General features: G+C 41.2%; 1 protein-coding gene across 2 annotated transcripts in view; it reads left to right on the forward strand.

Annotated features, from left to right (window-relative positions):
* lgi2a (leucine-rich repeat LGI family, member 2a) overlaps positions 1–15,567 on the forward strand; it is a 54,666-nt gene that overhangs the window by 15,597 nt on the left and 23,502 nt on the right. For both annotated transcript variants that reach the window (XM_068010211.1, XM_068010122.1), the window contains exons 3-5: positions 5,808–5,879; positions 5,978–6,049; positions 6,211–6,282. In XM_068010211.1, coding sequence (XP_067866312.1) covers positions 5,808–5,879; positions 5,978–6,049; positions 6,211–6,282 — 216 coding nt within the window. The remainder of the gene's footprint in view (positions 1–5,807; positions 5,880–5,977; positions 6,050–6,210; positions 6,283–15,567) is intronic.

The following is a 15,567-nucleotide window of genomic DNA, read 5'->3' on the forward strand; positions in this document are numbered from 1 at the left end:
GTCCCCTTGTTTAAGAAGGGTAGCATGGATAATCCAGGTAATTATAGACCGGTGAGCCTGACGTCAGTGGTAGGGAAGCTGCTGGAGAAGATACTGAGGGATAGGATCTATTCCCATCTGGAAGAAAATGGGCTTATCAGTGATAGGCAACTTGGTTTGGTGCAGGGAAGGTCATGTCTTACCAACTTAATAGAATTCTTTGAGGACGTGACAAAGTTGATTGATAAGGGAAGGGCTGTAGATGTCGTATACATGGACTTCAGTAAGGCGTTTGATAAGGTTCCCCATGGTAGGCTGATGGAGAAAGTGAAGGCGCATGGGGTCCAAGGTGTACTAGCTAGATGGATAAAGAACTGGCTGGGCAACAGGAGACAGAGAGTAGCAGTGGAAGGGAGTTTCTCAAAATGGAGACGTGTGACCAGTGGTGTTCCACAGGGATCCGTGCTGGGACCACTGTTGTTTGTGATATACATAAATGATTTGGAGGAAAGTATAGGAGGTCTGATTAGCAAGTTTGCAGATGACACTAAGATTGGTGGAGTAGCAGATAGTGAAGGGGACTGTCAGAGAATACAGCAGAATATAGATAGACTGGAGAGTTGGGCAGAGAAATGGCAGATGGAGTTCAATCAGGGCAAATGCGAGGTGATGCATTTTGGAAGATCCAATTCAAGAATGAACTATACAGTAAATGGAAAAGTCCTGGGGAAAATTGATGTGCAGAGAGATTTGGGTGTTCAGGTCCATTGTTCCCTGAAGGTGGCAACGCAGGTCAATAGAGTGGTCAAGAAGGCATACGGCATGCTTTCCTTCATCGGACGGGGTATTGAGTACAAAAGTTGGCAGGTCATGTTACAGTTGTATAGGACTTTGGTTCGGCCACATTTGGAATACTGCGTGCAGTTCTGGTCGCCACATTACCAAAAGGATGTGGATGCTTTGGAGAGGGTGCAGAGGAGGTTCACCAGGATGTTGCCTGGTATGGAGGGCGCTAGCTATGAAGAGAGGTTGAGTAGATTAGGATTATTTTCATTAGAAAGACGGAGGTTGAGGGGGGACCTGATTGAGGTGTACAAAATCATGAGAGGTATAGACAGGGTGGATAGCAAGAAGCTTTTTCCCAGAGTGGGGGTTTCAATTACAAGGGGACATGAGTTCAAAGTGAAAGGGGAAAAGTTTAGGGGGGATATGCGTGGAAAGTTCTTTACGCAGAGGGTGGTGGGTGCATGGAACGCATTGCCAGCGGAGGTGGTAGACGTGGGCGCGATAGCGTGTTTTAAGATGTATCTAGACAGATACATGAATGGGCAGGAAGTAAAGAGATACAGACCCTTAGGTAATAGGCGACAGGTTTAGATAGAGGATTTGGATCGGCGTAGGCTTGGAGGGCCGAAGGGCCTGTTCCTGTGCTGTAATTTTCTTTGTTCTTTGTTCTTTGTATGATGGCCTTTGTGTAATCACTGGATTACTATCACAGTGATATCACTAATGATATTCAGGGTTCGGAATTGACTCCCCATTCCCCAGGATACCAATATGTACACTTGGAGGGGGTTAGCTCTGTCAAAGGCAAGGTGTTAAGATTGCCTTGAATGCCGTGCTAATGAAGCAATCTTAGGTAATTCAATCACTTAGAGCAAGCCATTGTTCTAGGTCCATACTGCCCAGACCTCTGTCTCTGGGTGGGTCTTTGGAATGTAAAGAGGTGTTTCAGATGCAAATTGCGGTGGCCATCTTGGCTGCTAGTTTTTAAAAGTTAACTGCAGGATTTTTTCCATTACAAGTTTTAATGTAAGTTTCCAACCGATAATTAAAAATCCCTCATTTGGCATATTATGTTTTCTTGGCACTTCCATATCATGCAGAATGAAATGTGACAATAGGAACATTTCATTAAAGGTGTGGAAAAGAAAAAGAAAGAAAACACACATTCATTCTCAAGACTCACTCCTCAAATTCACTCATAAATCTTAGAACCTCTGTAGCTGGCTTTGTCTGCAACAGCTATGCTGATTTAATTTTATTTTTTTGGATTTTGTCTGGGATGGTTATGTGTTGGGTTAGACCCTGGACAATATGACAACGATGACATTGTTTTTTTCCTGCAATGCAGCTTTAACCATCCAGGTTCCAGCAACTTGATAATTTTTCTCCCTATAGTGGCAGTGTGTAATAAATTGCTTTTTGTAGCCCCTATGAGGTATCTGAGATTTCCTCTGGGCCCTTGTTCTTGCTGAATTCTGACTTGAAATTGCTGGGTTTAATTAGCTTGGGGTTTAGGACCTGATCATTGGGTTCTCTAGTGGGTAGATACACACTGACCTCACTTTTAGTTTTCTGGTGAGTCACACAAGTGCTGTTTAATTTAGGGCATTTTTTATTCCTGTGTCCCTTTTCTGTGGGGAAGGTCTCTTTGCGAATCTGCCCCATGTCCTTTGGGACATTACCACTCGCAGGTGTCTGCCCAGCTTCCACTGCACTCCCATGCATCTCCCTCACTGCTGGTTTGCCTTTTTGGGAACTTTCCTCGTCCCTGCCAGTTTCAGATGCAAATTGTGGTGGCCATCTTGGCTGCTAGTTTTTAAAAGTTAACTGCAGGATATTTTCCATTAAAAGTTTAATGTAAGTTTCCAACTGATAAATTAAAAATCGCTCGTTTGGCATATCATGTTTTCTTGACAGTATCCAATTATTTTCATCTTCTTCTTTCTTTACTGAAGATGTTAAGAAAGTTAAAATAAAAACAGAAAGTGCTGTAAAAACTCAGCAGGTCTGGCAGCATCTGTGGCGAGAGAAACAGAGTTAACGTTTCAGGTCTGTGATCCCTCATCAGAACTGGCAAAGGTTAGAAATGTAATAGGCTTTGAGCAAGTAGAAAGGGGGAAGGGGAAGAAGAACAAAAGGGAAGGTGTGTGATAGGGCAGAGGGCAGGAGAGATTAAATGACAAAGATGTCACAGATCAATGGCAAAGGGAGTGCTAATAGTTGTATCAAAAGACAAAGCATTAGTCTAGTCTCTCTCCACAGATGCTGCAGACCTGCTGAGTATTTCCAGTACTTTCTGCTTTTATTTCAGATTCCAGCATCTGCAGTATTTTGCTTTTATGTTAAGAAAGCTACTTCTGTTCATGGGTATCATGGTCAAACACTGTTTCTTGGCTCAGTCACTTGGTTGTTAGCTGCTTGAACTAATGGATAGTGCTTTGGGAAGCTGCCTTCATCAGTGGGTGCAATTCCCAGCATAATTGCATATATTGGTGACTTTACTTTACAACTATGACCAGAGAACATATTTTCAAAATAAGGGGGAAGCTACTTAGGACTGAGATGAGGAGAAATTTCTTCACTCAGGGGGTTGTGAATCTTTGGAATTCTTTATCCCAGAGGGCTGCGGAAGCTCAGTCATTGAGTATGTTTGAAGCAGAGATTGACATATTTCTAAATACCTATGACATAAAAGGATATGAGGATAGTGTGGGGAAAAGGCATTGACGTGGATGATCAGCCATGATCTTATTGAATGGTGGAGCAGACTTGTTGCGCTGAATGGCCTATGCCTGCTCCAATGTTCCTAATGCTATTCCTTTCATATGACAGGAGAAGCTTATAATGGGATGTCTAGTTTGGCTATACATTCGATGGCCTCCTGAGATGCCAAGTGGAGAAATGCTTAGTGGGCAGGTTGATGTGATGTGTTCCGTCATTTGAGCCTCACTGAGAAATAACAGAGAACACAATGAAGCCACCAAAAGATTACAATGCTGTTCCATGTGGGACTGTTCACACCCCTTTCATGTTGCCACAGCCACCATGGTTTATGCTTTTCTTCTCTCCATCAACAATATGAATTATTATAAAAATATCATTGGAAGATTCACAGCATATTCCAACCTCTGTGTCAGCCAGCACCATACTCACACAGCTACTGTTTCCTCTTCTTGCTTTTGTTTACAATTTTGGAATATTTCTAGCTTCTTCTCAAATCTTGATTCTGCCTATTTCCAGCTCAAACCATACTGTCCTCAGCTATCATTTCCAACTGAAACTCAAATTTTCACTTCTTTCTTTCCAATTCCTCTTTTATTTTCCACTCCAACTTTCAATTCAATGAAAATGTACCTGATTATGTTCATTCTGCCATCTTGTAGCTCAAATACTTTTGTTTAAATCACCTGACTTCAATTTTCTGTGGCTCAAAATATCTGTCCTTAGAACTTTTAAAATTTTTATCAAACAAAGTCAAATCTATCAAATCATCTTGTCTACTGCTGACTCCAAATGCTCTGGAAGGGTTAGAGGTAGAAGTTCCCAGTGGGCAGTTCTGAGCACTTACACTGGGATCAACAGACTGCTTGGGGGGCCAGTGCCTTGACTGATCTGAGATATCTTGAGCTAACCTTATTTCTACTTGTAACTTCTGTAAATCCATTCTGGAAAATACATCATAATATTTACTAGAATACTGATGTTAACAGACTCAGCTTGAAAGGGGTCACTGCTGCATTAAACTGTATAAAATGACATCCATACTTGTAATTTGAAAGTCTGCAAACATCATTATTTTGGAAGAAATGTACTGCATTTTATTTCTCACTTCATTATTTGTTTTCAGAAAAGAAGTGTTGTGGATAAGACTGCAGAGTTCTTCTTTTGTACTTTGTTAGAAATCTAAGCTTTTAAGAAGTGAATTTCTGTGAAATATCACACTCGTTACTGGTTCTGTGTTTTACACCATTGTTAAACAGTTAACTTTATTTGCTGAATCTTTTTATAGAAGCATTTTTAAAAATTTGCTAAACACAACTGTATTGAAGGGAAGCAACAACTTTTGGCCTTCTTCATCTCTCCCACTCAAGTCTTATGAAATCTGATTCTGTATTTCTGTGAACTTACCTCCCTACTTCTCTTCCAGCTTGATTGTATAATTGCTAACTCCCCTAAAAGAAAGCTGACCTCTTTGGGTCACTTTTTCCTTCTGCCGTTAAAGTTAATGGTCTGAGTAAAGAAACTCTCTCTGTAGCTCCTTTCTGTTCTTCTATGCTAACCAACATCAAGTTCCAGTAAATGTTATGGATCCTCTGCTCTGGACTTCAATTAGACTTTGGTCCTGATGGTATCCCTCCCGCTAAAATGTTTGTCTTTGTATTAACCGCTGTTCCATAAAGTATTAACTCTCTCTGATGTCCAATCTACCTTTCTTCTGCTTGGGCATTTGTTTGTGATTACTCTACTTCGAAGAAAGGTAATCAATCTGACCCTTTAATTACGACCATTCTAACAACACTTTCTAAAGTTATGGAAGCTGTCATTAACTCTGAAATTATCCATCACCTTAAAGTTCTAGCTTACTCATGATTTTCTCTATAGGTTTTGGTATGGTGCTTCCATTGATGATCTTCTTGCCTATTTAGAGATATCCTTTTCTCTAGTGCTGACCTTCTCCTTAAACGCCTCTCTCTCGTTCACTCCACCCTCACCTCTAACACCAAACGTGAGGAATTCATGGATTTCTTCATCATCATGATGGAGACTATCTGTCCAGCTGCCTCTGCTTCTGTTCCTGTTCTCCTCTCCCCAAATCAAAACCTTTCACTGTCGCCTTCACACCCTAGCTCAGACATTGCTTTTCTCCCAAAACTATACAACTTTGGAAGAAAATTCTCACAAATTTGTCAAGATTTATTGCTTATATCAAGTTTAAGTTAAATCTATTCTCAATAATTCTAGTTTGGATGTTGCTTCTTAGTAAAAATGTATAACATAAATTTAAAGCTCTAAGGTCCTCAAAAGAGTTGATTTTCTTTCAGACTCCTGAATTCAAATTCAGTTACGTCAATAAAAGATGATGCTTTTGCTGGGCTTCCACATCTGGAGTATTTGTGAGTTCTTTTCTTTTTGCATTTTAAATTTGCTTCATCATATTAATGATCAAATTACTCAATCATTTGAACTAACTAGGCTGTCTTAACTTCTACAGATTCATCGAAGACAACAAAATAGAGTCTATATCAAAACATGCTTTTCGAGGGCTCAGAGATTTGATCCATCTGTAAGTCTTCATGTTATTGTCACTTGTCAAATTATTTTAACATAATCTAAGTTTTAAATTCTTCTTTCTATAGAAATAAACCAACTATAACAACAAGTAATTTCTCAGAAGGTATTTAAACTAATGAGGTGGCTCCTTAATGTTAATTATTTTGTTTTCAGTTCTTTGGCTAACAGTGGCATCAGATCCTTACCAAGAGATGCCTTCATTGACTTGGATTCCATCATTGAAATGTAAGATTCTCACTGTTTTCAGCAATAAATCAATTAGTCTATTAATACTATTCGTTAGCACTTGTTTTATACATGTTGTCAACATAAGGCCTTTATTCTTCATTTCTTGTTTTTGGTTGCTCACTTTCAGGTAGGAAGTGAGGAGGTCAGAACTGTAGGCAGTGGCACTCCATTAACTGCCAGCTGGAGGCACTCCTTGTTTATTTTTGTTTTATCTTCCTCCATGCCTAGTAACCTGGCCAAGAACCAGAAACATTTACTCAATGTGTTGAACTAGCCGAGTTCCAATACGCCATCTTACAAAAGACTCCAGTGCAATAGTTAGTTAAATATGAACCATGTATTTCATAATGCTAGGCAAACGCACCCAGAGCCAGAACATTCCATTACTCTACCCCACAGAAATATATGTGTGCACTGGGATGAATGGGCTTGAGGTCAATGCTCTACTGATATGGCTGTTTTTCTTGTGACCTCTTGCTGTTATTATAATATACAAAAGGACATTTACAACAAATCAAATATCATACAGGTTGAACTTATATGTGAGCTTATTTAAAATCAAATATGATTGAGCGAGATCAGAAAATTTGTAAAAAATATGGTGCAGGGTTACTTACAACTGGAACATGAAATCAGGGCTTTATGACCTCATGACGTGTGATAAAAAAATCATCTGAACTTTACTAGAAAACATATAATAGAAATAACAAACATGATTTGAATCTTGAAGATTCCAGGAAGATTTTTTGAGCAAAAATTTTTTTGAAAAAGTAGGAAGAAATTTCACTATTATGCTACCCTGAAATAGTGTCCAGTAACAGACTGTAATCTTGGCTATGTCAGTGAAGTTCAGTGATGTGTTAGAGTAATCTGAGCTCCTGCATTTTGATCTCTGCTGCAGACTAAAGGTTAATAGGAAAAATTGAAGTGTGAATAGCAGAAGATTATGATTTCAGGAATAGTCCAAATTTATTAAAGTTCACTCATTTTTGTTTGTACCACCTGTCAATCAAACTGGCAGCTGCACCTTGGCTTCTTCTGGTTCGATTTGTGCCTCACAAGTTCATTCATCTCAGAAAGCAGAATTTGGTCACTCAGCACATGTTTTCACCAAAGCTAATATTTCATATTTCTGAAGCAGTTAATAAGCTGATTAATTACCACTATTTGAGAACAAGAGGGTGGCCCCATAATGCTGCAGCCTTTACTATGCTTTACATATAGAGATTTCAGTCTGATGGTATGAGGTATTGCACACGGTGTACCAGAGTCTTACTGAATGCACTCTGCCAATGAAGTCTAGTTATGTCACTTTTACTGAAAAAGATGGTGTGCACAAGATGGTCTACAGTGGTACCAGTAATGGCAGCAACACAATGAAGCCTGACAACCTTTGAACAAGGGATCCTGCCCTGCATTGGCATGGACACAGTTGAAGGAGAAGCAGGAGCTATGTTTCAATTTCATTCTGCCTCCTGATTTTTGGCATACAGTTTTCACATGGTGAGAAACAGTTTTCCACATCATTACTATCAAAGTCCGCAAAGTGTGTCAATAGACTCAGAAACCTACCCTCTATTTTCTTCCCAGATGATGGTGCCGCAACCAGTGGTGTGCAGAGAAATTCAAAGCAGTACAGTACACCCAACGTCACCACTTTCACTTTCCAAAACACATACCAGCATTTTGAGAATTATGGATGTTGAGGAGCCACAGGAAACACTAGATATTGCCCAGTGTGATGGTGTTGGAAGAGTAGAAGAGACGGGATGGTTATAGGCAACAGTGTAGATTAGGAAGATGTTACTCTGACTATCTTTGCTCATGTTCCTTGCACTGGAATGCTTCTTGCATCCCAAAGAATATGTGGGAAGTGTGGAGCATTCCTCTGAGTCTGCCCAGTTAATGGGAAGGATGAGTTGACAGTTGTCTGGTTCGGAGTCTGCTGTTGGCAAGGAACCATCACCATTCATGACAGTACTGTCAACTACCGTTGTGTGAAGTCCATCAAAAAAGGGCTACTGCTATCCATTGAGGAGGGATACAAGCCCTTTCAAAATACCTGTTACTCTGTCTTTGGCAAATGAGTGTGTCTCCTGAGGAGAACCACATTGAAGCAGCTTCATGAAAAACTGGCAAAAGAGCAGCTCAGTGACCATGATCTCAGTGTGGGCTCTTTGCCAGACCAAACTTTGCACAAATATTTTCCAGGGGAATCTTCAAAAGCAGGTACACCACAGTGACTCAAACACAGAGCCCCCCTGGTTCTGCTGAAGGGACATCAGAAATAGCTCCCCTAAAGTTAGAGAACCTAGAATCTCAGGTCCAACAGTGGTTTTTTGCTGGGCGGCAAGCATAAGTGACAATGTTCTCACCAGTATAAAGAACACAGGAATACTAAAAAGAACACAGGTGCTGTTTAAGCACAATCGGAGAACATTTTATTAGGGAATACATAGATACTTGGGGTGGGGGGGGTCATGTGTAGATTGACAGATGCAGAAAATGCACCCTAGACACTACCATACACAGAAAAGATTCATAAAAGTACATCCTTTCTTCAAAAACTGCATTTCATGGCTTTATTATAAAGGAACTGGAGTCAAACTTGACAATTTCAGAAGGGAAAAATATGGTTCAGCTCTTAAAACACAAAAGAAAGATATTTGGTCTGATTCAAATGAGAAAAAGGAACAGTAATTTTTGGACTTTGATGGAACTCCTCTAAATCAAATGAGTGATGAGATTGTCCTGAACCTCACTGCTAGCAGGCAATGCAGAGTCTCCTTCCGTTGTTTCATCCTGTTTCCTCTTAGCTTCCTGCTATTTCTCATGCACCTCTATTATCAAGCCCTGTAAATGTTAATATTGTGCAACTGTAGCAATTTTTGCAGCTTTCACAGTTGAATATGGCAAGAACACACCTGAGCGATCGAAGCTTCATATATACTGATTAATGGCATTGCAAACATTCCCAACAAGCAGACCAGTTCCGGTGACAGCATCATAGCTTTACAGTGATTGTGCATGAGATTTCACCAGAGGGGTCATCAGTCATGTGTGCAACGTGAGTTCTTTAGCTTTCAGGAAACCTTCCCCTTCAATTTGGTGATAGTAGCTGCCTTAAAATGAATGGGTCATTGGGTCAGAATCTACAGCCAAAATAATGGCATAATTGCTATTATCAATGTGTAAATTGTATATCAACTTATGGCGAATAAGAGATACCCAGTGAATTGAGATGCTGAATGATTTGCACTGCAATGCCTTTAGCCTCATGAAAATGGCAGCTCGGCCTCAACCTCAAGAAATTGCTGCATTTGTACAGTAATTGCCAATTAAACTTGCCACATGAAGTTAGGGCTGGAACATAAAAGTGTAAGTACCTTTTTAATGATAATATTTATGTTTCTGCAATGCCACTTAACCTCTCCAGCCCAGTAAGGGAATAATTGAAACTGGCATTTCATTCCTATAGGTAGTAAGCAGTTGGAGATTTAAATTGTTTTCTAAATTTAAAATGTTTTACATTTTATTTTCTTTGTCATTTTTCTCTCTCAATTCAATCTCCCTTTCCCTCGCTTTATTTCTCGTTCTGCACCCGATTTGGCTCTAATCCACCCTAATTCCTTTTCAATTGTTCCTCTATTTCTTTCTCAATCCTGCTGGCCCCATCATTCTTCTGGTCCCAGATGCCTCGTTGTCTTTGCCATGCCAATATCAGCTCGCACCTCCAACAACTTGCAGCGCAAAGGCTTTTTGAGCTGAAGGATGAGGGAGAAAGTCCAACTATTGGGGCATACCATGAGATGCTCTCCTCCAACATTTTATGGGCCATTTTTATTGAAGCAGATTTTCTTGTATTGGTGAGATTGGTGATGTAGATTTCACTATCTAGATCTCATCATTAAAACTTCCTCCAAACTAAGTGTAAGAGTGGTTAAATTTTGCAAGGCTCAGCGCTGAGATCAGATCAACAGGCCTGCAGTGTGGAGAATTGAACATGGAGGTCAGTGCGCCCAATCTGTGGTGCCCTGATTTAGCAGTGATTAAAATTAATCATCAGAAAAACTGGAGCATTGTGAATCAGGTACACTGACCTCTGGGCAAGGTTCTCCAATCCACACTATTACTGATCTAGGTTTAAAGTCAGACCCTTGTCTCAGAAAAAAATATGCATTAAAATAATAACTTTGGCTGTGTTCTGCATTAAAATCCCTTGATAAGAAATACTTCAAAAGTTCGTCGTTTTGTATTTCAAGTAGCATTTTAATAACTAAAGATCTTTAAAGTCAATCTTTTATTGCCAGTTTAAAATCTCAGTTTTTTCCAGGTGTTTTTCAGTTTTTATTTTTTGGAATCAAATCTTGAAAGAAAATCCGGGGAAACAAACAGAACCTCAGGGAAGCATTGCCAAATCTTAAGCAATTAAATGAGACTGACAAGAGACAATTAAGCTAAGTGAGAACCATGCAATACTTTACACAGTTAGAGACACCAATCCTACCTCAATGGCAGTTCCAAAAGTGAAAAAAAATGAGAGGAAGGATCATTGCATCAGTGGCTAATGATACTAGATGTAATGCTGTACAATATTGATGAGAATGTATTGGATGATTGGATCCCTGCATTAATTGATTTGAATGTGCATCTCCCCTTTTAAGCATTAGGCACTCAGGTTACAGGTTATGTACAATTTGAAGCTGCAGCCAACTCCATTATATAAAGTAACAGCTGCCATTTATTAGATATTCCATCCATCCTCATATGAGTCAGCATTTCATTCAGCTCATAAAGGACTGAGCACAACTGACAGTCCCCAGTTTGATTCAGAAAATGTTACCTGTTCCATAAACTATGCTCCTTGATGTTTAAAAGTCTCTCACAACATTTGCAAAAGAACAGTTCTGCCCTTTTTGAGTGCTTGCGGGAAAATAAATACATGCACATGTATTCCATCAAGGAATATAGACATTAATGCACGATGAACAGTACAGAATTGAATATGGATAGAAAGAAGGGGTATGTTTTTCTTCTGTGCCGTTTCTGCCTGGTCGCCCAGCTAATAATGCCAGCAGGAAATGATGTGCATAAGGAGCAGTTTCCAGCAAAATCACTGCCCTGGAAGGGAGTTGCATTGGCAGAAGAAGCACATGTGAAGCTGAGTCACTTTCATTCTGTGTGGGTTTTTGGAATGATATGGAATGGTAATGTGCAGCTGGAACAGTTCATAAACATGAAGGTCTGACTTTTTTAATTCATTCATTTATGGGATGTGGGTGTTGCTGGCAAGGTCAGCATTTATTGCTCTTGAGAAGGTGGTGAGCTGCCTTTTTAAACCCCTGCAGTTTGTGTAGTGAAGATACACCCACAGTGCTGTTAGGTAGGAAGTTCCAGGTTTTGAGCCAGTGACAGTGAAGGGACCGCAATATATTTCCAAATCAGGATGGTATGTGGCCTGGATGGAAACTTGCAGCTGGTGATGTTCCATGTGCCTGCTGCTCTTGTTCTTCTAGGTGGTAACAATCATGGATTTGAGATGTGCTGTTGAAGAAGCCTTGGTGAGTTGCTGCAGTGCATCTTGTAGATGGTTCACAATGCAGGCACTGTGCATCAGTGGTGGAGGGAATGAATTGTTAAGGTGGTGGATGGGGTGCTGATCAATTGGATGGTGTCGAGCTTCTTGAGTGTTGTTGGAGCTGCACTCATCCAGGTATTCCATCACATTCCTGACTTGTGCCTTATAGATGATGGACAGGCTTTGGTGAGTTACTCACCACAGAATTCCCAGCCTCTGATCTGCTCCTGTAGCCATATTATTTATATGACTGGACCCCAGGATGTTGATGGTGGGGGATTTAGTGATAGTAATGCCATTGAATATCAAGGGGAGGTGGTTAGACTCTCTCTTGTTGAAGATAGTCATTGCCTGGTACTTGTGTGGCACAAATGTTACTTGCCACTTATCAACCCAAGCCTGGAACTTGCAAGCGAACATGGATGCTTCATTATCTGAGGAATTGCAAGTGGAACTAAACACTTTGCGATCATTAGCTAACATACTCACTTCTTACCTTAGAATGGAGGGAATGTCATTGAAGCAGCTGAAGATGTTTGGGCCTAGGACACTCTCTGAGGAACTCCTGCAGCGATGTCCTGGAGTTGAGATGATGGACCTCCAGCAACCACAACTATTTCCCTTTGTAATAGGTAGAGTTTCAGCCAATGGAGTGTTTTCCCTCTGATTCCCATTGACTTCAATTTTGCTAGGATTTTTTTGGTGCCACACTTGGTCAAATGCTACCTTGATGTCAAGGGCAGTCACTCTCACCTCACTTCTGGAACTCGGCTCTTTTGTCCATGTTTGAACCAATGCTGTAATGAAGTCTGGAATCAAATGGTCCTGATAGAACCCAAACTGAGCATTGGTGAACAGGTTATTGGGAGTGCTGTATGATAGCTCTGTTGACGACATCTTCCCTCACTTTGCTGATGGTGCAGATTGACTGGATTGGATTTTTAATGATTTTCGTGGGCAAGTTATATTTGGACTGATTCTATCCCATGATTGTAGTGCCACACAACACAATGGAGGGTGTCCTTAGTGTGAAGAAGGTATGTCATCTCCACAAGGACTCTGCGGTAGTCACTCCTAACAATACCATCATGGACAGATGCATCTGCGACAGGTAGATTGGTGAGGATGAGGTCAAGCAGGTTTTCCCTCATGTTGGTTCTCTCACCACCTGCCACAGGCCCAGTCTGGCAGATATGTCCTTAAGATTGGACAGTAGTGGTGCTTCTGAGCAACTCTTAGTGATGGACATTGAAGTCCACCACACCAAGTACTTTCTGTGCTCTTGCTACCCTCAGTGCTTCTTCCAAGTGGTGTTTAAAATGGAGGAATACTGATTCATCAGTTATGGGAAAGCAGTAGGTGGTAATTAGCAGGATGTTTCATCAGGTTTGACCTGATGCTATGAGACATCATGGGGTCCAGAGTCAATGTTGCAGCCTCGCAGGGCCATTACAACCAGACTATATACCACTGTACTGCTGTCTCTAGTGGGTCAATCCTGCTGGTGGGACAGGACATCCCCAGGGATGGTGATGGAGAAGGCTCGGACATTGTCTGATAGGTGTGGTCCTGTCAGTATGACTATGTTAGGCTATTACTTGACTAGTCTTTACAACCTCCCAGTTGTTAGTGGGGAGGACATTGCAGGACAAACTGAGCTGGGTGTGTTTTTGTTTTTGCTGAATCCAATGCCTAGGCTAATGCGAGATACATTTCAATTTTATTCTTTATTGTAATTTGTTGTAGTAGTTTGATACACCTGAGTGGCTTTGCTAGGCCATTTCAGAGGGCAGTTAGTAATCAACTACATTTCTCTGGGTCTGGAGTCACATACAGGCCAGACCAGGTAATTATTTTCCTTCCCTAAAGGACATTAGTGAACCAGTGGGTTTTTATGACAAACTGTTTGCTTCATGGATATCATTACAACAGCGCCAACAACTAATTGCATTTATACAGCAACTTTAATGTTGTAAAGCATCCCCAGGCACTTTGCAGGAGCAATTATCAAACAAAATTTGGCACTGAGCCACATAAGGAAATAGTAGGGCTACTTGGTCAAAGAGGTAGATTTTAACAAGTGTCTTAAAAGAGGAAGAGAGTCATAGATGTTTAGAGAGGGAATTCCAGTCCTTAGGGCCTAGGCAGCTAAAGGGACAACCACCAATGATTGTGCAATTAATATTTGAGATGTTCAAGGGACCAGAATTGGAAGAGTGCAGATACCTGAGAGATTTGTGGGGATGGAGGGGATTACAGACATAGGGAGGGATGATGCCATGGAGAGAATTGAAAACAAGGATGAGAATTTTAAAATTCTAACCGGGAGCCTATGTAGGTTAGCAAGTGTAAGAGAGATGGGTGAATGGGACTTGGTGCGAGTTAGGGCACTGTTAGGATATGGTCAGCAGAGTTTTGGATAACTTCAAGTTTATGGATGGTAGAATGTCAGAGACCAGCCAGCAGTGCATTGGAATAGTCAAGTCGAGAGGTAACAAAGGCATGGATGAGACTTTCAGCAGCAGATGAGCTGCTGAAATGAAGCAGGGCCAGAGTCAGGCAATGTTACGGAGGTGGAACTGGGCAGTCTTAGTGATAATGCGAAAATGTGATCAGAAGCCTATCCGGGCTAAACATGACACCAAAGTTGTGCAGTCTGGTTTAGTCTCAGACAGTTGCCAGGGAGAGGCATGGTGTTCATGACTAGGCAATGGAGTTTGTGGCAGGGACCAAAGACAATGGCTTCAGTCTTCCTAATATTTAGTTGGAGAAAATTTCTGCTCACCCAATACTGGATGTCAGACAAGCAGTCTAACAATTAAGAGACAGTGGAGAGATTGAGAGAGGTGGTGGTGAGGGAGAGTTGGGTGTCATCAGTGTACATGTGGAAACTGACATATTTTCAGATGATGTCATGGTGGGACACCATGTGGATGAGAAATAGGAGGGAGCCAGGGATAGATCCTTGGGGGACACCAACATTACAGGAGCAGGAAGAGAAGCCATTGCAGGTGATTCTCTGGCTACAACTGGATAGATAAGCATAGAACCAGGTGAGTGCAGTCCCACTCAGCTGGACGACAGTGGAGAGGAGTTTAAGGAACACGCTTAAGGACTTTGGGGAGGAAAGGGAAGGTTGGAGATGGGATGGTAGTTGCAAGGACAGAGGGGTTGAAGGTAATTTTTTTGAGGAGAGAGGTGATAAAAGCAAATTTGAAGGAGAGGACAGTTCCTCAGGAGACAGAAACTTTAACAATATCAGCTAACATGGGAGCCAGGAGGGGAAGTTGGCTGGTCAGCAATTTAGTGGGAATAGAATTGAGGGAGTAGGAGGTGGGTCTCATGGACAAGATGAGCTCAGAGAGAGCCTGAGGGGAGATAGGAGAACAATTAGAGAAAGATGTGAGTTCAGGGATAGGGCAGAGGGAAGCTTTAGAGGAAGTGTGGCCAGGTGGGCTAGTGGAAAGAAGGGAAGTGGCAGAGGCAGCTGAACAGCTGATCTCAAGCTTAGCGATAAAGAAGTCCATGAGCTCCTCACACTTGTTGGAGGAGAAGGGTTTAGAAGATGCCTTGCAGTAGAGAAAAGAAGCTGGGGGTTATCTTTGTGAACATGAGCAATTTTAACAGATGAGAGCAGGGCCTGATCGTGCTTTATGTGGTCCAGCCAGATGTGGCAATGAATGGCTAAACCAGTTGTCCATATT

Source organism: Heterodontus francisci, chromosome 1, assembly GCF_036365525.1.
Source record: "Heterodontus francisci isolate sHetFra1 chromosome 1, sHetFra1.hap1, whole genome shotgun sequence".
Classification (NCBI taxonomy): Eukaryota; Metazoa; Chordata; class Chondrichthyes; order Heterodontiformes; family Heterodontidae; genus Heterodontus; species Heterodontus francisci.